This window comes from Pseudopodoces humilis, chromosome 6 (assembly GCF_049639895.1).
Source record: "Pseudopodoces humilis isolate 2021_Gansu_Grassland_sample_001 chromosome 6, ASM4963989v1, whole genome shotgun sequence".
NCBI lineage: Eukaryota > Metazoa > Chordata > Aves > Passeriformes > Paridae > Pseudopodoces > Pseudopodoces humilis.
In genome coordinates, this window is record NC_142205.1 from 29367075 (window position 1) to 29389912 (window position 22838).

The following is a 22838-nucleotide window of genomic DNA, read 5'->3' on the forward strand; positions in this document are numbered from 1 at the left end:
CAAGTCCATGTTAGGATGGATATACTTACAAAAAGAAGTTTGCTGTGCACATGAGGTGTTTTTTTTTACCCTCTACAGACACAAAGTTTGTATATTGAACTTTGTCTTTTGTTGTGCTCCAGTTTCTAAAGGCTAAAGAAGTAAGACTGAGTTTCTATCAGAACAAATGTCTTTTACTGGCTTGTGGCTAGCAAGAACTAGCCTTCCTCTCTCCAAGAAGCAGAAATCAGAAGCAGAAAAACTCCTCCTATTTTGCCATAAGGATTCCTTCTCAGCAAAGAAAAAACATAATATCACTTACTGGCCTCTGCAGTAAATGGCTGTACAATTTTCAGGACTTCGTGTCCCAGATGGCAGAAAAGCAAAACAATCTGAGATGCCATTTGAATAACAAGAGTCTTGGAAATTCCTTAGTGGTCTGAGAACAAGATCTGCCAGAGTATTTTTTCCTGTTAATGAATTGCCAAATGAAATATTATCTGGAGGGAGGGAGAAATAATTCCTTTAAAAATGCTATGTTTCTGCAACATTGAAATTGCTAAGGTGAAGGGCATGGAGTCACAAGAGCATTCATTGCTGCATGTCACATGGGCTGCAGACTAATGACCATATTAATATAACATCCTAAGTGGTTGCTACAGCTTCAGAACTGTCATTAGGGAAAAAAAAAGTGGCCTCAGAATATTTGTCTAAGTACAGCCCAGGAAAAATAAACCTGGCTATGTGGGAGTGGAATCCCTCAGCCTCAGGCCCAAAGAAAGGCTGCTGTTCCTGAAGATGGCATCTCAGGAGACACAGCAGGGGACTTTGCCTGAACAGTCCAGTGCTAATTCCCTTACAAGATATTGTGGATCTCCACTGACAGGAATATCATCACAGTAACTGGTGAATGTACCATGGGCAGGTTCTTGTCTCTGGGAGCCTAATGTGCTGAAAGGACTGCCTAATTGCAGCAGAGCTTTGGAAACTTGCAGGTCTGCTTTCTCCCACTGTCCTGGGCCACATACCACCTACCTAAGGGGACTAAGCATCACTATCCACAGCTGTTCAAGTCCATTCACTATCCTTTGTCAAATTCCCTCTACTTAAAAGGGAATGGAGACCTTTTTTCTTAAGGGTGCTCTTTGAAGGCGGAAGTGGCATGTTTGAGTGTACCTTGGGGAGTTATTACAGCAACAGGGTGAAAATGTTCTTTCTTGTCTCAGGTGACTTTTTTTTTCCCCAAGAAATCTTGTATAGGGATGGCAGAGTTCCTGATACTCTCTGCTTCTGACTCTCTGTTTTAGAATCGAACACTGTTAATTGAGCTATGCATCTTAATACGAAGTCATCACTTTTAATGGATTGAACTAGTGTGAGTAGAAATGTCCTTTACTGTTCTAGGAAACTGATACAGACCAGGAAGGAATGAACCAGCAGAATATCTTCCACTAAATGAAATGGATTTCAGTTCCCAGGAGGGTTTCACTTAAAAAATCATACAGTACAGATATTTGTGGTATGAGTTGCAAGGAAAAACACCAGTTTGGAAAGAAGACAGATGGTATTGCTTTATTCTTACCATACTCTTAGCCATCAACAATACAATTCAAACAAATACATAAAGACAGAACTTTTACATTAATGTTGCCTCTTTAAAATATTATTTTCTATGGGATGCCCATGTCCTCCCTCTGAAGAAGAAGCTTTGGACCCTCAGTGACCATTTATTTTAGTTGGGAAGCTGGATCCCTGCTGTTCCTAGCAGGCACCCATATCACAGGCCAGAGAAGTACCGCTCACCTCCAGAACCAGGTTGGTCACAGATTCTGAGCTTGTGTGCTAGAGCTGATCACATCCCACACTGAGATGGGCACTCAGAATGTTGAAGAACTGCAGCGGGCATGGGATGAGCAGTTAGCCTGTCAGGTTTTGTTAGATGATTGTTAGGCAGAGGTGTGCAAGATTTCTCGTAAGGATAATTAGATCTGGGAAATTTCAGTGCGTGAGAGAGTAGAAACACTATTTTAATCTGCTTTCAAGCAGTTCTTACTGAGGCAAATTCTAAGGGCAAAAGCTATGTATCTGAAGACAAAAGGATATTGAATAATGTATTTTAAACTCTTTCTGTTTATAGCCTTACTTTCAGATCCCCGAGCCCCTTATTTATGTTGGTGTTGATCCTTATCTTAAAAGGCTCTATAATATATGAGGTAATAGGCTGCTTCTGTTTTAGAAGTGGTTAAGAAGTGGCCATTATCAGATAATTAGAAACGTTTTTTCTTTTTTACGGCAATGTAATAAACCTAAAGATAATGGATCTCTTTCCCTGGGGACATAAGTGCTACATATAAAATTAGAAATAGTGTATCTCTAATTTGTTTCCTGGGGAAAAAGCACATGCCATCTTATTTACTGTCACAAAACAGTGTGAATATATTAGTGAGTAGATTAAAGTGTGATTTAAGTTCTTCACTCAAATACTTTTTCCCATTGTATTTTACCACAGTCTGCACTACCTTTTGCATACTACAAATATAATTTCCTTTATTTCAGAGCTCTACATCCGCCATGTTGCCCTGTGGACCAGCTCTGTCCTTTATTCGGTGTCTGGTGCGGAAGAAGAACATCGATGGCGAGAGTCTCGAGGACACCAAGTTGTGCCGATGCTTATCAACATTGGACCTTATAGCCCTGGGCGTAGGAAGTACCCTTGGTGCTGGTGTTTATGTCCTTGCTGGAGAAGTAGCCAAGTCTGATTCTGGACCTAGCATCGTTGTTTCTTTCCTCATTGCTGCCCTTGCATCTGTGATGGCAGGTCTCTGCTACGCCGAGTTTGGTGCTCGTGTTCCCAAGACTGGTTCTGCATATTTGTACACTTACGTTACAGTAGGTGAACTGTGGGCTTTTATCACTGGCTGGAATCTCATTTTATCCTATATTATAGGTAAGCTTAAGAGCAAACACTGGTCCCAGGGGTTTCTGAGACAGCAGATAGAAGATACAGACTTAAGGCTGTTTTTCTTTTCTGTCTCTATGCTTAACTCCTGTTTCTTTTTAGTCCTGCTGAGATGAAATAACCAAAATAATTTGATTAGGTTATTTCCTTCTGTGCATTCACCATTGCAAACAGGGATTTTACAAGGTATTTTTGTAACAGTTTAACAGGTATGAATCACATACCTTTTATGAAGATTGTGTCAGACAATTCAGTGATAATGCACAAGAATAAACAGGACTTACTTGCCATCCTTGTTGAGCAAAAATAATTTCAGTAAAATCGAAAATCTTTTTTTTTCTGAATATACACAGCAAAGACATTTACAAGGACTCCACAATAGTATCTTATAATAAGTCATGGTGTTTAAGTACTAACTTGCTATTGTATCCTTGTGCTAATTAACTGCTGTCCTATCAGGTTATCCTACAAAATACAAAGTTGACCAGATGGGAATAAAATCAATGCTTATGTGGCAGACAGTCAAATAGCTATTTCAGTGCTTCAGCAGAGATAACATTTTTGGATTTAAAAATTATTCCTCCCGGAGGAATGTGTTCCAAATTTCTATTATATTCTGTATGAGCATTCCTAGCTTTAGAGGTATGCCTACAGTATGGTTACTCAAGTCATTACAAAACTGATCTTCCCCAGTATTGTATTAAAATCTATTTAATGAGAGAAGTGTACATAAATAAATTGTATTTGGCCATGCACTCTTTACCACAAGAGAGTATTAATTTTAAATTCAGACTCTAGTAGTAAAGTGTTTTTTTTTGCTTTATTACAGGTAGGCAAACTTTCCTTCACGTTCTTTCTTAAAGTGCTTTCTTACGTTACTTTTTTATTGTTTAACATATGTCATATTGGAATTCTAGAAATAAGCTTCTTCCAGGATCAGGCATAAATGACACAGAAATAATTTCTGCACTATTTTAGGACTAAATGAGGGGAAAAAATGTATATTTTAGTTCTAGAAAAACTTGTTACCATTTAATAAGCAAAATTCTTAGACATGAAAATTCTTCAGCAAAACAAACATCACAGGCCCTGCTTTTTCAAATACAAGTAGCAACAGGCTAAGTTTTGTTTCTTTTTCAGTAGAAGCAGCTGTGTCCCACAGTAGGGATGTAAAACCCTAAACATGCATGTGTTTTATGAAGGTACATCAAGTGTAGCAAGAGCCTGGAGTGGCACCTTTGATGAACTTCTTGGAAAACGGATTGGTCATTTCTTCAGTGCCTACTTCAAAATTAATTACTCTGGACTAGCAGAGTATCCTGACTTCTTCGCTGTATTCCTTATATTACTTTTATCGGGTAAGAATGTACGGCTTAGTTTATGGTGGTTGTGATATTTTACAGATCAAAGTGCTAAATTTTAGGGTTTTCACCAGAAACACCTTAAGGAAGTTCAGAGGCACATTTGGTATTGGCAGAATGGCTCTGTGAATTAAATGTATATAATAAAATTTTCACATGCACCCTCTTCACTTGAAACTGAGACATGAACTAATCACTTGTCAGTATTTTTTTTATAAAACCCACGATAGAGATTGACGGTAACAGGAAAATTACACAAATCTCTGTGTTTTCATGGCTTTATTGCCAGTAAATGCTTTCAGAGTGGTCTGGAGGTTAAGCTCTGTAGTTTGGTGATGTGGTCTCCTTAAATTATATATTGTGCATGTAGTGGGCATTACCCATTTGTAATGGGGTTTTTCCATCTAAATTGTTCACTTATTTGGTATATAATAGCGTTCCCCTTTTTAAGTCTTCAATTGTTTATCCTAGAGTTTATTTGACCTAAAGGGCACCCCAAGGTACTTATATGGATCAAAAGCCCAGTTTGAAACCTGAGTAAACCTTTCCTGTCTATTCTTCCAAGTCCTGTTTTTGTCTTTACTCATGTATCGTGCTTTTAAATTGCAAACACTGACCCTAGCTACCTGCTATTTGAGGGATCAGAAAGCTCAAAAATACTGCAACTTATTTCCATGTTTGCATTTAACAATTATTTACCACATGGAAATGTTCCCCCTGCCTCTGGAAGTGAAGGAACCAGGAAGTGTATTCTAAAGTGTACAGCTTGTTTTCAGGCAATACTAGAAGCATTTCAATATTCAGTAGAAGTCTTAACCATATCTCATGTACTTGTCATGTTCAGTCTCTCTTTGGATTAAACCAAAGCAAGAGCTTTTCTTCTCTGGAAAGTAAAACTAAGTTATACGTTTATAACCTGTTTTCTGGTTCTCTTGTTCTGAGTGGGTTCTTTTTTTGTCACAGGAAAACATTTCTGCTCTACCTACTGCTAGGATGAGTGACCAGTGCATCTGAAGGCTTACTAGGTCTCTGTACAAAAAAGAATGGCTTCCTATGATTAGGAAGATCTGGGAGTGGACTAGGTTTAGTCCAGTATCCTGCCATGTTTGTGGCTCAGAGCTGCCTATAGGATCTATAGTTCAGACCCTTATGTCCTCAGGAGGGTTGGGAATGAATGTGGAATATAACTGGGGCAGACCTGTCAGTTTCCTCTTCCAAATAAAGGAGCAAAAAATAACACTCTTGAAAGCAGAGCACTGAAATTCCACAAACCAAACCATACATTCCTAGTTTAGATGCTGACATCTTTTATGTTTTCTCCACTCCCATTGCAGCTTCAGAACATAAGAATTAGAAGCTCTTGAAAAAAGAGGAAATGTTTCCCCTGTTGTTCATCACCAGTCCTGAGTTTTCATTTGTATCCTGTCTTTTCGTCCCTACCATAATTTCTTCCTCACTCCTTTCACATTTGTACTACAAATTGCCTCTCCAGGTGTCTGTGATAGGAAACCAAACCCCCAGTGAGTGAACTGGGTGGAATTCCCCACTGCTGAAAGAAGGGGCAGTGGGGATGGCTCAGGACTGTGTAGGCTGAGCATGATACAGTAATTGGATTGTGAGCTGTGTAAAGCTGAATCATAGGAGTAGCAGGTGATGTTTTACAGAACAAGGGAAGCACAAGGGAAAGTACACAGAAATCTGGGGTTTGGGCTTTGGTGTTTTTTTCTGTTTTTTTTTTGTTTTGTTTTTGTTGTTGTGGTTTTCTTGTTTGTTTTTTTAGGGTTTTGTTTGTTTGATTTGGGGGTTTTTTGTGTGGTGTTTTGTTTTTTTGGATAACAAAAGGGCTTTAAAAATGCACATACTATGATTCACACTGCATTAGGCTGATTGAGACACTGCCTTTTGGGCAAAAACTGAGCTGAAGAAAGCATACATCTATTTCAATAAAAATATCATTGGAGAAGAAAAATTTAGAAGCTCATAAGATAATTTCTGTGTTCTGATAAGATAGCAAATATCTCATTAGCAAAGTCAGAAACTTTTTAGACTTTATTTTGAGAGGCTTAAAATTTTCAGACTTAATCTCTAAATAATGAGGGAAAGTATGTATGTGATATTAATGGTAATGCTTTGAGTGCAAGAGACTTGTGAAAACTTTCCAATTGTATTTAATTTTTTCTGATCTGCTCACTGCCTATTTCATTAAATTGCTTTAATGCTTTAAACTTTAATACTTAAACCTATTAAAAATCTAATGATAAAATAGAATACCGATGGAATTACTTTCAGCTTGTTTAAATGCTCTACTCTGTAATATAAAGCCATGTGTATTTGGTGTCTGACTGTTTTCTAGAATCTCTATGCATCAGTGTTGCAAAGAGGAGGTGTGCATTTATTTTAAAGCTTTTATTAATGAGCTAGGACATAGGACTTTGATGGATGTGCCCTGAAAAATGTAGAGTCAATAATTTACATTGTTAATTTAATAATTGTGCTTGTTTTCTTAGTCTAACAGATAATTCTTCTGTAAGGTATATATTCTACCAATCTGTTTTTACAAAGCACAGAATTCTTGTAGCTACTTTTACTCCATAGCATAAAACAGAGATGGATCGGCATCTCAGAGAAGTATAATGTAGCCATTGCTAAAAATACTGTTAAATACTTAAAGAAGAAGCTTTCTCTTTTGTAGTTTCCAATATATTTTCCTGTTGTCATGCTATTGAAAAAGTCTAGCAAGTTTGTGATAATGCTTTTTTTTTTTAAATCTGGTGATGCTTTTGCAGTATTATTCACAGTACCTGCATATATATATATATATATATATATATGTACACACACCTTCTTTTACATGTATCCCTTCTTTGAAATGCCATTTTATTAGTATAATAGGCCATTCACATCTATAAAATATTTTTATTTTACAGGTCTTTTATCTTTTGGAGTAAAAGAGTCTGCATGGGTGAATAAAATATTCACTGCTATTAACATCTTGGTCCTATTCTTCGTTATGATTTCTGGTTTTGTGAAAGGTGAAATTGACAACTGGAAGATAAGTGAAGAATATCTCAGAAACCTTACTGCAGTAACAGAGTAATTTTTAAAAATCTATTTACTTGCTCATATTCTAAGCAGTTTTCTCTTACACATGCTTTATTATAATAAACACTGTTAGTGTTTTAATGTTTTCTCACAAACTTCAAAGCAAGTAAGATGATAGTTATTTGAGTCAGATATTCTTCCTTTTGCTGTTATTTTTCTTTCTTACAAGCTTGGACATAAAAATGTCATTGCGTTCAGTTTTGTAAAGCAGACCTCTGTCATGATGAGAACATTTAAACTTTTTTTTCAGAGTTCAAGGGTAGGAGGGTGCAGGTATTTATCCTACCAATAATGGGAAAAAAAGATTGTAATTCTGCTGTACTTTTGTTCTTTATAGGAACCGCTCATCCTATGAAAACGTGACGAGTATGTATGGGAGTGGTGGCTTTATGCCATACCATTTCACAGGAACATTGGCTGGTGCTGCAACCTGTTTTTATGCTTTTGTTGGATTTGACTGCATTGCAACAACTGGTATAGTATTTATAAGTATGGGTATATATGTTTAGCGTCGGAGATTTTTGCAAAAAAAACCCCAAAGAATCACAAACAATACAATCTGTCAACTCTTATTACTTTGTTTGCTTCCGAACCTCTTTCAATCGATGTAGAATGACTTTAAGTTCATTCCTGAACGTGGCTGTCTTTCTGGGAAGAAGGAGAAAATTCTGCTTGTTTTATTCCTCTTCTAAAGGAGTGATTGCTGCTTTCTAAGTCTGGAAAGTGCTTAGTATGCAATTTTTCTGCTTGAATAATGTTAATCACCTGCTCACTTTTACAGTTCTCTGGGATAAGGTTCTCTGTCTTCCCTAATGGCTGATAGGGAATGAGTACATTGAGAATGTAGCTAAATAACTAAAAATTATGGGCTTGGAGTACTCTGAATATACAATGTGTTTTATGACCTTTAATTTACCACTCTTTTAACACTATTTCTGACAACAAAATACTGAGTTCTGTGCGTCTCAGTTTCTTTTACTCAGGTTTTTAAAACTTCTATTATGGATACAATTCCCATGACTTAGATTAACAAGTCATTTGTCTTTGATGTTATCTCTTAAAGCTGAAGGGGCATTTTCTTTTCTTTTTTTTGGTGGGGCATTTTCTTTTCTTTTCAGGAGAAGAGGTCAAGAATCCTCAGAAAGCCATACCCATAGGAATTGTGGTGTCCCTACTTGTCTGCTTCATGGCCTATTTTGGGGTTTCAGCTGCACTGACACTTATGATGCCATACTATCTGCTAGATGAGAAAAGTCCTCTGCCAGTAGCATTTGAATATGTTGGATGGGGTCCTGCTAAATATCTTGTAGCAGTGGGATCCCTCTGTGCTTTGTCTACAAGGTAAAGACATTGAAATACTAATTCTATTTGGAAAAGCTGATGAATAATATATTACATTTATACGTATGTTCGTGTGTTCATTTTGAAGGCTCAGTCCATGCGAAGAATTAATAATAAGTATTATAAGCAAGTCTTAAACTTAAGCAGGTCTACATGACAGTAGCTGTATTAATTTAGGTTCCTTTTTTTAAACTGTACTGTTATTGAACTCTACCTCTTTGGCAGAAACTTACTACGCCAATTTTTTTTTTTAAATATAAGTCTTTTCAAACATATGACCTGCAAGTTATCTTTATTAACTGACAAAGTAAACCTCACCCATTTGTCCTTTTGCTCTGTCCATTCCCAGTGACTCAGCAGCTTTATGGGCACTGTGTATTTGCAGGCAAAATTGAAGACATGATTAAGTAGCTGCACTCCTCATCTTCATTGGCTGTCTCTGTTTTCCTCCAGTAGCCAGTCTGTCTTCTGACATCATCCCTTCCTGTGGTTTCTGTGTGGGTATTTGAGATGTAGATTATAGCTATGAAAACATTATAATTTATTACTCTTTGTGAAACTGTGAATGTAACCTTAACATATTATTTTGGTTAAAAAGATCAGAGAGGGCACAATATGTATTAGTATGTGTTCGAATATATTACACCCCATTGTAATATGATACAAACACTTTAATAAGATAGAAAATTGCTTGATACTTGAATTTAGGGATAGAAAAATGCTGATGCCAATCTTTTACCTGAGTTTATGTAGGTAAGGAGTCATTTTCATGAGCTTCTTTGAGAAAGATACACTCATAAATCAAAATCAGTTCATTTGCAATAAAATTTCTCTCCTCTCTACCCTTCATACCTGTGTCTCACAAGCATTACTGGATGTACCTAGCACCTGTAGTATGTAAGAGCTGTACCTTCTTTAAGTGATATAGTTGTTTCTCTAAAGCAGGAAAGGAAACCCTTCACCTGGTTAAAAACCCGTGTGCTTGCTGCAGAGGTTATACTGACTATGATTTCACATTTTGTTTTCTTAATTAAAAAGTATTTCTCTTTGAGGGAAAGAAACCACCTAATTTAAGAAGAATGTTTAAGAGCTTCAAGTTATCAATAGTTTAAAAGCTTTATGTGTTCTGCTAATAACAAATCTAAATAAAATTAGCTTTACTTCTTCCAAAGAAAAGTCTTAATGGAGCTTGCCTAGAGGTGCTTTAATCAAAATAATTAATTTGCCCAAGTACATTTGTATGGTGCTTACTTTGAATTACTGTTAATCAGCAGGCTTACATGGAAATATAGAGTGTAAGGGATACTGCTTACGCTTATTTATTTGTTGCTGGTGACTGACAGTCTTTCTCCAGGAATACTAAAGCTTAATTGCATAGTTAGTGTGATCTAGAACATATTCCTGGTCCATTAACAACCAAGAACTACGGTGATGGCAAGAATTGTCTTGTTAATCTGGATTCTGTCTGATGAAGAAATTTCATTACCTAAATTAATTTAATAATAATAAATCATCTTTGCAGTTAAAAAAAATCTATTTGTGTCTGATCGGTAGTACCTTGGGCTATGGGGCTTTCTGGTTTTGTCTTACAACCATACATTTTGTTTCTCTACATGCCATTAATTAACATTTTTTTATCTTGTCCATGAATACAATTCTGCATGAATTGTGTTTGCCATGTTGCATGTGTTTGCTTTTTACTCAGTCTTCTTGGATCCATTTTCCCAATACCACGTGTAATCTATGCTATGGCGAAGGATGGGTTGCTTTTCAAATGTCTAGCTCAAATCAATTCCAAAACGAAGACCCCACTAGTTGCTACTCTATCGTCTGGTGCAGTAGCAGGTGAGACTAAGAGTTGATCCTTGTGAAGAAAGGTGCACTGCTAAACATGTTGCATATATGGAAATAAACCACTGTTGTGCAGCTTTGATTTGCTTTGGACTGAAATGATCAAATTTGCTTGTTGCTAGGTAAAGTAGTATACCAGTAAAACTTTTCTCTACCTCTACCAAGATTTTTACTTGTTGGTTTTACTCAAGTGCTTTCAAAGCCTAGGGTCAAAATGAACAATAACCCAAAACCAAGAATATCAGTCGACCAAACAAAATCCCAAGAGCAGCAACACAGAGCCTAAGCAAAACTATACCTAAACCCATTAACTCCTCCAAGCTTGCTTTTTGTGTAGTTGGGTTTACCAGTAAAGCATTGTGCTTTTAATAACCTGTACTTGAACTATACATTTTTCTGTTCTAGTCTTCTCGGCTCTATGTTCCCTTTGCCCCGAATTCTGTTTGCCATGGCACGTGATGGTTTACTCTTTAGTTTTCTTGCCAAAGTGAATAAGAGGCAGGCACCAGTTCCTGCCACCTTGACAACAGGGGTCATCTCTGGTAAGCTCTCAAAGCCCGTGTTACTTAAAACTGAGATTTCAACACTCTATGCACGTGCATGGTATATTTTTGAAAAGGGCTGCTTGTTAACTTCCCTTGCATGTACAATGGGAATAAAATTACTGAGTAATCAACGGGTGTAAGAACTCCAGATCAAGCCAATCATGGTGGTGGTGATGGCCTTAATGTCACAGAATTCAATTTTTATTTTTTTTTGTTTTTTATATTAACCCCCTGTATGGTGAATAAGCTTGTTACTTAATCTGAGTCCCTTAGGCTAATGCTCTACTGAGAGGGCTTTCTTGTCTGATGTAGACCTAATATATTTATCCCATCTATAATGGGGGGAAAATAACTGTCACATTTTTTATTATGAGATATAAGGAAAAAAAATACATTTGCAGTAGGATCAACTTTTTTGTAAACTACGAAGATTTTTTTTAAATTCTCTTCCAAAGAAAATGGTTGTTGTTGTATAGGCTTACCAAGTTGTGGTTGAGGGGCATGTGTGTGTTGCGGTCTCATGTGCACATATATGTATACACATACATGCCTACATATATTTTGGGAACCATTGCCAACTCCTTATAAGTTCTTAACATACAACTCTCACTTTTCTTCATACTTCTCGCAGAGGTACGTATAGTTATGCCCAAATTTCATCGTCATTTTAGTGGGATGTCTAATTGCCCAGGAAAACTGGAAGCTTTAGAAGTATTTAGCTCAAAGGCAAATAAATAAGTTTTTTAAGTAATTCAAATATCAAATATATGCCTTAGAACTTTTATCAACCTTGCCTAAAAGTAATCTCGAATAAGAGGGTCAGGCATGAGACTATAATATTTTTATTTATAGTCAGGATCATCCTCAGATGCCAGGAGACTGGAACTGCTCACACTGCATAGTTGACAATAGATCAGAAAGACACAGTCATTGTCTAGATAGTTCCCACATGAAGCATTATTATCAGTTCCCTTTTCTTTGGCCAGAGTAAAAATAGATTGCATAGCATTACTTTTATTATTTCAACTTAATTTTATTTGAATTTATCTTATTGACATATTCTCCTATAAGAATTTGGAAGTGCAGTTTTGTGGGATGAAATCAAGATCTTTATGTGAAATCACAGTTATGATAAGAAGAAAGAATAGTGTATTACCAGCTGGGAAAATGATTGATACAGTTATACAGCCCTGTCTGTAGCTCTGCAGCAGCTGACATTGGACTGCTTTTAGACAAGCTGGGGAATTTGGTGCATCAACACTGGAAAACAGCTTTACCTACTGCTGGAGAAAGAGTAATTTCTTCTATTTTTTTTTTTTTTAATCCATATTTGATATTTTGTGGTCATAAACAGTTTTGACAGAATAGTTCTGGATGTATGTGACAGCTTATATTATCTGACTTTTCTATGCATTTGTAGCATGAATAGTTTTACAGCTGTAAGAAATGTTAAGGAGATAAGACATTTAATTAAGGTTATCAAGTCAAGACTACAGCTGAGGCAACCTTCACATGTTATGATGTGACTGACCTTTCCACCGATGGTAATCGCCATGGCACACCTTTGCACATGGCAGAATATTTTGGTGTCAGTCCAGTTTCACCATAAATGGACCTACTGTTGTCTCTTAGAGTAAAATTAAGAAAGGTGGAAAAGAAATATTCTGCCTTTTTTTTTTTTTTTTTTTTTTTTTTTTTTTTTTTTTTTAAGAAGAGAAGAACTACTAAGAAGAAACTTGCAGGCATTTTTCACTTTGTTTCTAAAGTTAAATAATGTCCAGGCTACAAAGTAGCCTTTCAAACCTGGGATTAAAAATTAAATATAGCTACTGTACATGAGGTTTTGGTAGGTTCTGTTCTTCCTCAGCTTTGTTCTTTAGAGCATAAAAAGCAGAGAGGTATTAAAAAAATCTACACTGCAAATTGCTTTTTGGATTTAGGAATGTCCACTCTCATTAAAGAAAACAGGATGGTCTTTCTTAATTGGAAAAAGAGACTCTCAGGTTATGTTACAGTTCTGTAATCCAGGAGTCCTGTTTTTAGAAAATCACATTTTGGATCAGATACCAGGGAAGCATGTGTTCATGTGTTTGTGCATGTAAGCAGCTGTCTACAAATACATTAATAAATGCATACCATAAATATAAAATATAAATATTTTAATATAGACTTATAAATGTTTTAAATATTTAAATTTTAAATTAAAATTCTATATTAAAATCATAATTAATTTTGAATATAGAATAATTTTTATATATACACACAGTGTATACAGTGTATAAACACTATATAGACATCTAAAAAGACATTTAATAGTTTCTTTTGATTTTGAGATTACTGATGATTCAAAAAATATGCTTCTCAAAAATATTAATAAAATACAAATATTTTAAGATGCTCTTTGAGCCCATGTCATCATTCAAATGTCATGTCATCATTCACGTGTCAACTTTTCAAATCAGTTGAAATTAGCTTTTCATTACTGATTAGCTTCTCCTAATTTCTTTATTAATAATGCTTCTGTGTGCAAACAGCATAGCCAAAAAAAGATATTCCAGAATTTCCAAATGAATGTGGCATTAACTTTTATAAACACAAGATTTCTATAGTTATTTCCACTGTCATGGAAGTTTCTGCTCTAAGTCCAGTGATATAAGAATATTAATTCTTGAGCAATGTTACTGCTCATTTCTGAGGGTGAATTGAAAACTATTTCTATTAAGATAACCATTAAAAAACTCCCACAAAACTATTTTGTTTGAGACAACTCCTGAAAGTCCTTTTCACGTAGAGCTCTTTCCCAGCTCAGCAGAAATTTTACATCACAATGGCTTTTTCTCAAATGTGCAGTGGGATCCATCCTTTCAGCTTTGATGAGATTCTGCTGCAGGATCTGAATGTCATTCTATAAAAATGTATTTTTAATATGGCCCAAATTCAACAATATGTGTGCAAATACTTATAGCTGAAAAAGTCCAATATGAGCATTTGATTGTGCAGCATGACTGTATGACTCATCAGTGCCTACCTATATGAATGAGATTACCAGCTGTAGGGAATTAGGTTTGCAATGGTACCAGTAGCTTCAAAAATGTGGTTTTAAGGATTATCGTGATTTTGCTCATATTGCTGTCAGAAAAACAGTAAGTTACACTGGACAGACTTTAAAATCTTAGCTTAATATATCTATAATATTAATCTTGGCACTTATGGTTAGGCTTGAAGATCTTAAACTTCTTTACCAGTGTGAATGATTCTACAATTCTATGTCAGTCTCCTGGAATTTTTCCCATTTCTTTTCTTTTTTTTAGCTATAATGGCATTTCTGTTTGACCTAAAGGCTTTAGTGGACATGATGTCGATTGGCACACTTCTTGCTTACTCACTTGTGGCAACCTGTGTCCTCATTCTTAGGTGAGCCAAAAACATCCTTTGTATTCTACTGTGGGGTTTTTTTTGGGTTGGTCAGTAAATAAAGAGAAGACATGTTTTCTGCTACATAGCCAGTAGCTGTAAGCATATAAATGGTTTCTAAGCAGTGACTCCTCAAAGAAAACAATGGTATATTGTTACACAAGTATGGCTGTGAGTTGGGTTAAGCTTCTGGTGAAATCTAGAAACCCTTTATTTTCCAGAAGAAGTATTGGTCCAAGCATTAGTCCCAAAGGTACTAAATATAAGTTTGAGTACAGAATTCAGTGAATGATACTTGTATATGGATAGCATCTGCGCTTTACATCAGGCATATTGCATTTTGGGGACTATATGTGAAAGGTGTGGGTGTTCTAGGTGGTTCACAGGATGAACAAGTTCAAATAGTTACTTTGTATTATCCTAGTCAGAAATACGGGACTGGAAAAGTGTTTTAAGATGTGGTAGCCCTAGAAGACAGTGCAAATATTATCTCTCAATATGTGAGATTATAAATACTTCTCAGTAAAGTAAATGAAAGTAATGACTTTGATTATTTACTTTTCAGTAAAACTCTGGTATCGGTCATTTTTGTGAGGCTATGGAATTAGGTATGACTAGCTACAGCTCACTTTATTATGTATTGCTCTTTTTATTTTAAGAAGTCGGCCTGTATTACTTAAGGCTAAGTAATTAACTTTGAAAAGTGTAACAGCTTAAATTCAGCTCAAATTCATTGTTGCAATATTTCACACTTTAAAAGAGAAGCCTGTTCTATTTTAAAAGGACCTTAATACCTTATGTATTTATAAAAATACACTTAAAAGCTAACCAAGTGGATGCCAATTTTTGGTTAATGCCAGTTAGAAGCCTCTTATAGTATGGGAAGCAAGTCAGAAACAAGATCCCTTACTCTTTCTTTGCTGTTGACTACCAGACCCTGTCCTGTCTTTCTGTACAGGACCAGTCATTTATCTGAGATATTGGTGCATTCAGGTAGCTTAAAAAACTGCCAAAAAATTAAAATGTCCAAACAAACCAATCCAAAAAGTGAGTTGGCCATAGTATTTTTATATATGATAGTGACTAATAATGCTGTTTCAATGCAGTTGTAACTTGGGAAGTTCTAATGCTCTACTGAAAAAAATTTAGTACTTCAGTACATTCCTAGAGTCATATTACTTCAAATCTGGAATTATGATCAATGTTTTTTTGTTCTTCTGTTTTATGTGTAGGTACCAACCCACCTATGAAGAACCAAAACACTCTCCAGAAAAAACAGCTTTGGCTGCAGCTGGAAGGGAACCTGCAGTAAGTGAGTCACAGATAAACATGATAGAAGAGAATCGCTTCCGTCTTCAGGCCTTGATTAATTCATCCAGTTTACCAACTGAGCAGACTGCAGCTATAGTTAACTTTTTGGTGGGCCTCTTAGGTAAGTATTGGGCTGTCCAAACTCATGTATGCATTCCATTTATAGTGGAATTATATCAAAGAAATAATTAAAAATCCACTGATAACATGCCTTCTTTCAGCCATACGTGTGTCTTTCTGTGCTTTTATCCTTCTTGATGAATTGACCTAATCTGCAGTCATTTTCATATAATTAAACATATTCATAACAACAGTACATGTTGAAGCTTGATATCACTCTTCTTAAAAGTCACTTTCTCTTCAACGCAGAGATTAAGTGACCTCTTTCTGTAATTTTGTTTTTCATACAGCTTGCTTGATTTGTGGCTTGAGTGTCCTCATTACATATGGGATTCATTTCATTGCTAACTTGGAGCCCTGGAGTATTGGCCTACTTGCTTTATTGGTGATATCCTTCATAGTTACCATTCTTCTCATCCAAAGGCAGCCTCAGAACCAGCAGAAAGTAGCCTTTATGGTGAATAACTTATTCTCTGTGTTATTCTCTGATGAGAGCTTTGGATGGATTCTAATGTGTGGGAGAGAGAACTTAAAGGCTGGAAAAGAAGTCAGAAACTGATGAGTGTGCAATCACTTGTCTGTGTAATCTGCAATCCTTTGGACCTAATACAGAGTATAAGTCCTTTCATTTTGCACTTTCACTTATGTTCTAAGATCAGATATTCTATGGAAATAATGTAATGATGAAGATCAAGGAATCTGGTGGAGCTGGGGGAGCATTTCAGAATAAGAGAGATAGATATATTATTTTTCAGCTGTAAAGACAGGAATTCATTAGTATATGTTCTGCACAAACTAGAAAGATGTCTGTAGCCTTAGAGAATGTATATTAAACATAATGTATTTTAAAAGTTTAAGATCTATAGAAAATGTTGGTTAAATCTAGTGAAAATTTCACTACATTATAACAGCAAAAAATTCAATTCTTTATTAGTGATTTTATGTTACCTCTAGTTTGTGTTACTTACCTGAAGTGTGATATGAAAAAAAAATATGTTTAACAGAAACATATTAAATATTTCTTTTTAGGTTCCACTACTGCCATTTTTGCCATCGTTCAGTATACTGGTAAATATTTACTTGATGGTACAATTAAGTGGGGAGACTTGGATGAGATTTAGCTTCTGGATGTTACTTGGTATGTATTGGTATTCTATTTATTTCAGTCACTTCATAGACTAGAGCTCTTGATTTCTATTTTAGAACATTATTTTCCTTCAAATATTTGAAAAAATCTCTGTGATTTAATAAAATTCGGCTAATATTTCTACTCAAAAGGAAGAGCGTGCTTCAGAAGAAGTATTTCTATGCAGTCAAAATTACAAATATAGTTTTTAGGTAATAGGAAGAATTCCAGTAAGTAATTCTTTCCTAGTAAGTATAGCCAAAATGATGTAGAAACTTGCTTGTAACAGGTTTTTTCCCTGTATAAAGAAAGTATATCAGTCTGTCTTCTTATAGATCTAGGAAATGGTATTAATTCCACCTAGACATAAATTAGAGATAATAGTTTCCATAACTTACTAGAACATTTAATTATGCAAAAACGATGTACTGGAATTTCCTGTAGACACAGGGAAGACCTGAAGCGTGAGCTCTGATTCAGATATTTGAAGAAGAAAATTTTTTTGCAGAAATCTGTTCAGCCAGAGAAAAATATTTACTTTTTAAAGCACTACTTGCCTGAAAACCCTATGAACTTTTTTATTTCCTTTTGGAAGGCTTCCTCATTTACTTTGCTTATGGCATCAGACACAGTGTTGAAGGTCATCGTGGCGATGGAGATGATGATTCTTTTTCAGAAAATAGTGGGATGCAAGAAAAGAACCCAGTGGATGACCCTGAAAATGCAAATGAAAGGGATCAATTTCTTCCACATGAAAGTACAAGTGAATGTTAAATTCTGCAAACACACCAATCTTTAAACCTTCAATTGGAATTTTACTTGCAGACTGAAATTTCAGAAGCTTTCTGCCAACATGTGCCTCTTGAAAGTGTTTACTACAAGACCTAACTGATATTTTGGACAAGCTGCTAATCCATCATTTCAGAACTGACATCATGAAGATTAATATTTAAATTTAAAAGAAAAAATGTACCCTTTGGTAAGCAAAAATTTGGAGACATTGTTTGAAGTGTCATCCAAAATCACTGGCAGTCATCAGTTATGAAGAATTTTAGAACTGTCTGCAAGAAGTTCTGAGTATTTGACAATGCACTGTGAACATACATGCCTTTCATACCTTCACCTTATCTTTGCTACATGTTTTGGCAACAATCTAAATTGTCTTTTTTCTATTGCAGTAACTCATCGGAGATAAATTACATTCATACAGCCCTGGAAAGTATTTGCAAAATGAATGGTAATTGTATGGATTAGATACTTTGTAAAAATTAGAGGAGCATTTATTTATGTAAAAAGAAGTAATTGCTTGTCTTTACTAATCATGACTATTCATCCATAGTCATGGAGAACTCAGTGAAGATACTTCAAAGGTTTTTAGTCCCTCTAAATAGCATTTAAGATTTCTACTTAAGTGCATGCCTTTTCTTTGAAGGACACTGTGTATAGAATAATACAAGAGAAGCTCTCTTGTTTTCTGCAAAGTCATCTGGGAAATAATCTGTTGGTTACAGTCTGGATAGTGGCAAACAAACATGATTTAGCAAATTTTGTGCTTTTGACTTCAGAAGGGCCAGAATTTCATCTGACTAAATAATTTGGTACTTACCTGAAGCAGTCATCCAGTTTTCCTCCTTACTACTCATTTTTCCTCCTATATATTCTCCTTTATACATGTTCCAGAACTGATATTGCTGAGATTAGCATTAGACATTGCTTCGCCTAAGAAAAATTAATGCACAAAATCCCAGGTTTCTTTTCAGATGGTAGTGGAGGTTAAAAAAACAGAGGTCTGGGCTTTGGGAAAAAAACTTATCAAAACAGTATTTCAGTGCTTCATTAAGCCTTAAAAGTATGTTAGCGTAGCACTTTTTTGTGAGCCAAGCCTACATCCACAAATCCATTCATGTGGGTATGATGTCTGAATGCTAATTTATGTAAAGAACCAAACTGGTGTGGCAGTGCTGGGTAAACAATTATTTTAATGCTGGTAAAACCAGAAAATGTTCTTCTTTCAACATAAGTCATGTTATCTGTCAAAGGCACACAGGTATTTTAACATTTTTTCTCAGCAAGGAGTAGGTTCAAGTCCCATGAAGGATTCCACATTATCAAGTCATTTTTCAAGAATATATTTATAAAAAATCCTTCCCTAGAGTAAGAACTGTCTTGGACTTTGTCATGGAGACTTGCAGTCTGTTGCTGGTACTAACCATTGGTATTAATCTCTACTGTTAGGTACAAGAACTTTAGATGCCATGAGAGCTATGTTGGTTTACAGTGAAGAGCACCTTACTTTTCATAACAGCTGGAAATTTATGAAAAAAAAAACGAAAAAACTGAACTAGTTAGGCTGCTTCTGTCTCTCTCCTTTTTCAGAGAGAAAATTTTTCAGAGCAATGAGTTGCTCTTTTTAATCTTAAAATTACTTCTTTCCCAGTAGTCTTAAATCCTCAGCTTCAAAAAAGCCACTGCTGTGGGACAAGTCAGCTGTGCCCATGTGAAGCTTTTGTGTGATGTCTTTACAAGCCTACAGTGAAATACAGCTCTTACAATTCCTTCCACATCTCAGCATGTGGGAAGCACAGACTTATGTTTTGCTATGATTGTTGATACCACAGAGCAGGCCAGTTAAGTTCCCAAGACACGAACTGCTGCTGTTCTGTGCAAGGAAGATCCCATTCCCTCCCAAGGCCGTCATAGAGAATGTATGTGTTCACACCTGTCACACATACGCATCTGTCTGAAATTAACCCACAGTGAATTTGATGTACTGGTTAAAATAATTTCTGTATTGCACTGGACTTTTCCTTTGAATGGATACTGCCACTATAATTAGCTTCTGACTAAAGCAAGTGCTAGCTAAGGCCTCTGGAGAGAATTAAAACAAGTATATTTTCTAGCTTATTTACCTGATGAATGTGTCAGCACTTTGTGTATTGACAGATTCCCCTTTCATTTGTATTTCTCCCCCCTTGTTAGGGAAATTAATTTTTTTTAAATAATAGGATGTGCCTGTCCAAGTGTTGCTAAGACAGATGGGAGGAGCTGCAGCACCAGAACTACCCACATAACTAATGAGATATAAAATTAAATTAAAGTCATTGTGTACTCTTAGTTGCTTCAAATGTGCAAAATTTATTTATATGTGTGTATAGTCATTATTAGTCAGTGTCTGAGTGAAAACAGGTAATTATGGTAATACAGGTAAATATAGTAAATTTGATGTGCATTTGTATATGCAGTCAAAATTCCAGATGCTTTAATGGGCCTCAGCAGAAGCAAAGGACGAGCCGTGCTAGTCCTTACACAGGAGCAATGGATGCAAGAAATTCTGATTTTGTTCTCACATTTGCTCTATCTCTGTACTTGCTGGAAGATCAGCTGAAAGCACAAGTCCATTGGAATTAAATCATTGTTATTTTTTAACAGTGTTGTTGATATTGTAAATTGTTCTGTGCAAATAATAATGGTACGTATTAATACAAAATACCTACTTCTGAAGGTAGCTTACTGGGTTTTCATTTCCCTTGTAGAAAAAAATTCTCATAAACTTAATTTTTGTTTCTAAATTATTCATGTTAACTAAAGTGATGTTCCTGTGGTATTATAGTCCTAATTCTGCAGTGGGAAGTTTTATGAAGTAACTTAGATTTCATTGTCTGTCACCATGGATAACATTTATCATGGTACATTTCTTTCTGACGGTACAAAAACTAATCTGTTAATAACAGTATGCTTTTTCCTGCACAAGAAATGCAGGTCAGATTCCTGAAATCTGTCATATTGTGCTTATGTTACCAAGTGTTAAAGCCATTTATATTACCTGCTGTTGGAGAACTATCAGCAATAAATGTCAATGGTAGTGATACAGAGTTACTTATGTACTTAAGTAGGAATTGATATGTGTCATCTAGAAACATCAAATGATACAATGAATTTAGAGGCAAAACTTGGTAAAGCTTAAATATATATTCTGTGTTTTATTACATGATAAATGTACGAGTCATGTCACCCTTCCCCTAAAATTTATGAAAAAAAAAAATCTATATTTAAGAAATATAAGGCATAGTGTTTTCACAGAATTTTTAATAAGTATCAATATCAATGTGCCTTAAACATTCTGAGGTGGTAACAGTGCAGGAAACCTGTGTGCGACTGTGTAATTGGGTATGAGGCCTTTGACACCGAGGCACATTTTTACAATAGGAATTTAATTCAAAAGAAGGCTGGCATGTCTTACTTGAGGGCATAAAAAAGAGAATGAAAGCACCTTTTTTAATGCTCTTGGGCCCTAATTCTTCCTAGACACGCTGGGAAGTCTGTACAAATTATAGTATGCTCACTGAAGGCACTGAGGTTACTCAGTGTTAAGCAAATATATATTTTACAGAAAGTGTGGATGGTATTTCATATAGCATAGGATCTTTGTGTTTGTTTTTAATTTCCTGTACCTTTAGTATTTCTTTCTGGTATGTGTTTTGAGGACCTCTGCATTTTTAATAGTTGGACCTTTTCAAAGCTAAATATAATGCATTTACCAGGTACTGATCTATTTTCCATTTGATCTTAGAAATCAAACTCCTTAACATGAGCTAAATTGAAGGATTTCTGTGCATAGACATGCAGACATGCATTATAAAGAGCTTTATGTGTATATATATATTTTTTATTGTCAGTTGGAAAAATTCTGTTGTTTTTGTATGTTTTCATGAGCCTTGTGCCAGGTCAACTCCAGCTTCACCAAGTTTACTTGGAGTCAGAATACAAGGAGTTGATTATTTAGGAGAGCTTTTTTCTTTTGTGGTACCAGAAAGTAAAGCATGAAATATGTTTTACATATCTTTAAAAACAATTATGTGTGCATCATTTTAAAAAACGTTAGCGTTCATATCCATCTTTTCTTTGTTTGTATGTACATTTTAATGATTATTTCTGTATTGTATGCTGCTGAGCATTTAAAGTGTAGATAGGACGATTTATGCAATTTAAACTACAAATCTGTATTTCTTTGAAGTGCTCTACCAAAATCAAGTCTTGAATTTTTATGAATGTAAAAATGCTTGTATTTAAGAATATGGTGCTTTTTTCCCCACTTTACAACAGAATTGTTATCAATGACATTTTTAGTTACCTTAGTTCCAAATTTTAATGGAAATTACATTGCTCCTCATTTACTGTAAAATGTGCTTTGTGGGATAACAATTGTGCATTTGTTCCATATTTTTAAATAAAGTTGAGTATCACTTGTATGTCCTTCATGCAGCAGACATAACTTTAATCACAACTAGTTAACATTAAAATAGAATAATGACTTGAAATTATGAGTATGCCAGATATCTAATGATATTATGCACATCATAGCACATTTAAAATAAATAACATGATAACACAGTATAGAGGGGAAAACACAACCATGTCTTATGTTTAAATGGGAAAATGATCTGGAGATGAGGATACATGCAGTGTTTGTTTTCGTCTTGCTTCCAAGCACTGAAGAAACACTGAAATAGAGAATAACAGTCTTTGATTTGGGCATTTTGCGTTACACTGCCAAACCAGAGATGATGTTAGGTTTGATTTCCAGAGGGGGTGCATAGCCCTCAGCATTCATGCTCAACTCCCTGGAGCACCAAGCCTTGTCCTGGTATTCACCCAACCTCAGACTTGGATGAATAAACTCATCGTCCCCTTGTTCCCTTTTTGTGAAAAAACCCCAAACCAAATCAACT

At 35.4% G+C, this 22838-nt stretch overlaps 1 protein-coding gene across 10 annotated transcripts in view; it reads left to right on the forward strand.

Moving 5' to 3' along the window:
* The window catches only part of SLC7A2 (solute carrier family 7 member 2), a 52830-nt gene extending 30472 nt beyond the window's left edge, over positions 1-22358 (forward strand). For 7 of the 10 annotated variants that reach the window (XM_014261683.2, XM_014261671.2, XM_088056219.1 and 4 more), the window contains 11 exons: positions 2536-2926; positions 4141-4296; positions 7227-7392; positions 7739-7875; positions 8520-8742; positions 10448-10587; positions 14450-14552; positions 15785-15984; positions 16274-16440; positions 17013-17121; positions 17705-22358. In XM_014261683.2, coding sequence (XP_014117158.2) covers positions 2551-2926; positions 4141-4296; positions 7227-7392; positions 7739-7875; positions 8520-8742; positions 10448-10587; positions 14450-14552; positions 15785-15984; positions 16274-16440; positions 17013-17121; positions 17705-17883 — 1956 coding nt within the window. In that variant the 5' untranslated portion in view covers positions 2536-2550 and the 3' untranslated portion in view covers positions 17884-22358. Of the gene's footprint in view, positions 1-1383; positions 1544-1679; positions 1795-2535; positions 2927-4140; positions 4297-7226; positions 7393-7738; positions 7876-8519; positions 8743-10447; positions 10588-10998; positions 11136-14449; positions 14553-15784; positions 15985-16273; positions 16441-17012; positions 17122-17704 lie in introns of all 10 variants that reach the window. The other 3 variants (XM_088056217.1, XM_088056222.1, XM_088056223.1) reach the window with 3 other exon arrangements.
* The last annotated feature ends 480 nt before the right edge of the window (positions 22359-22838 follow it).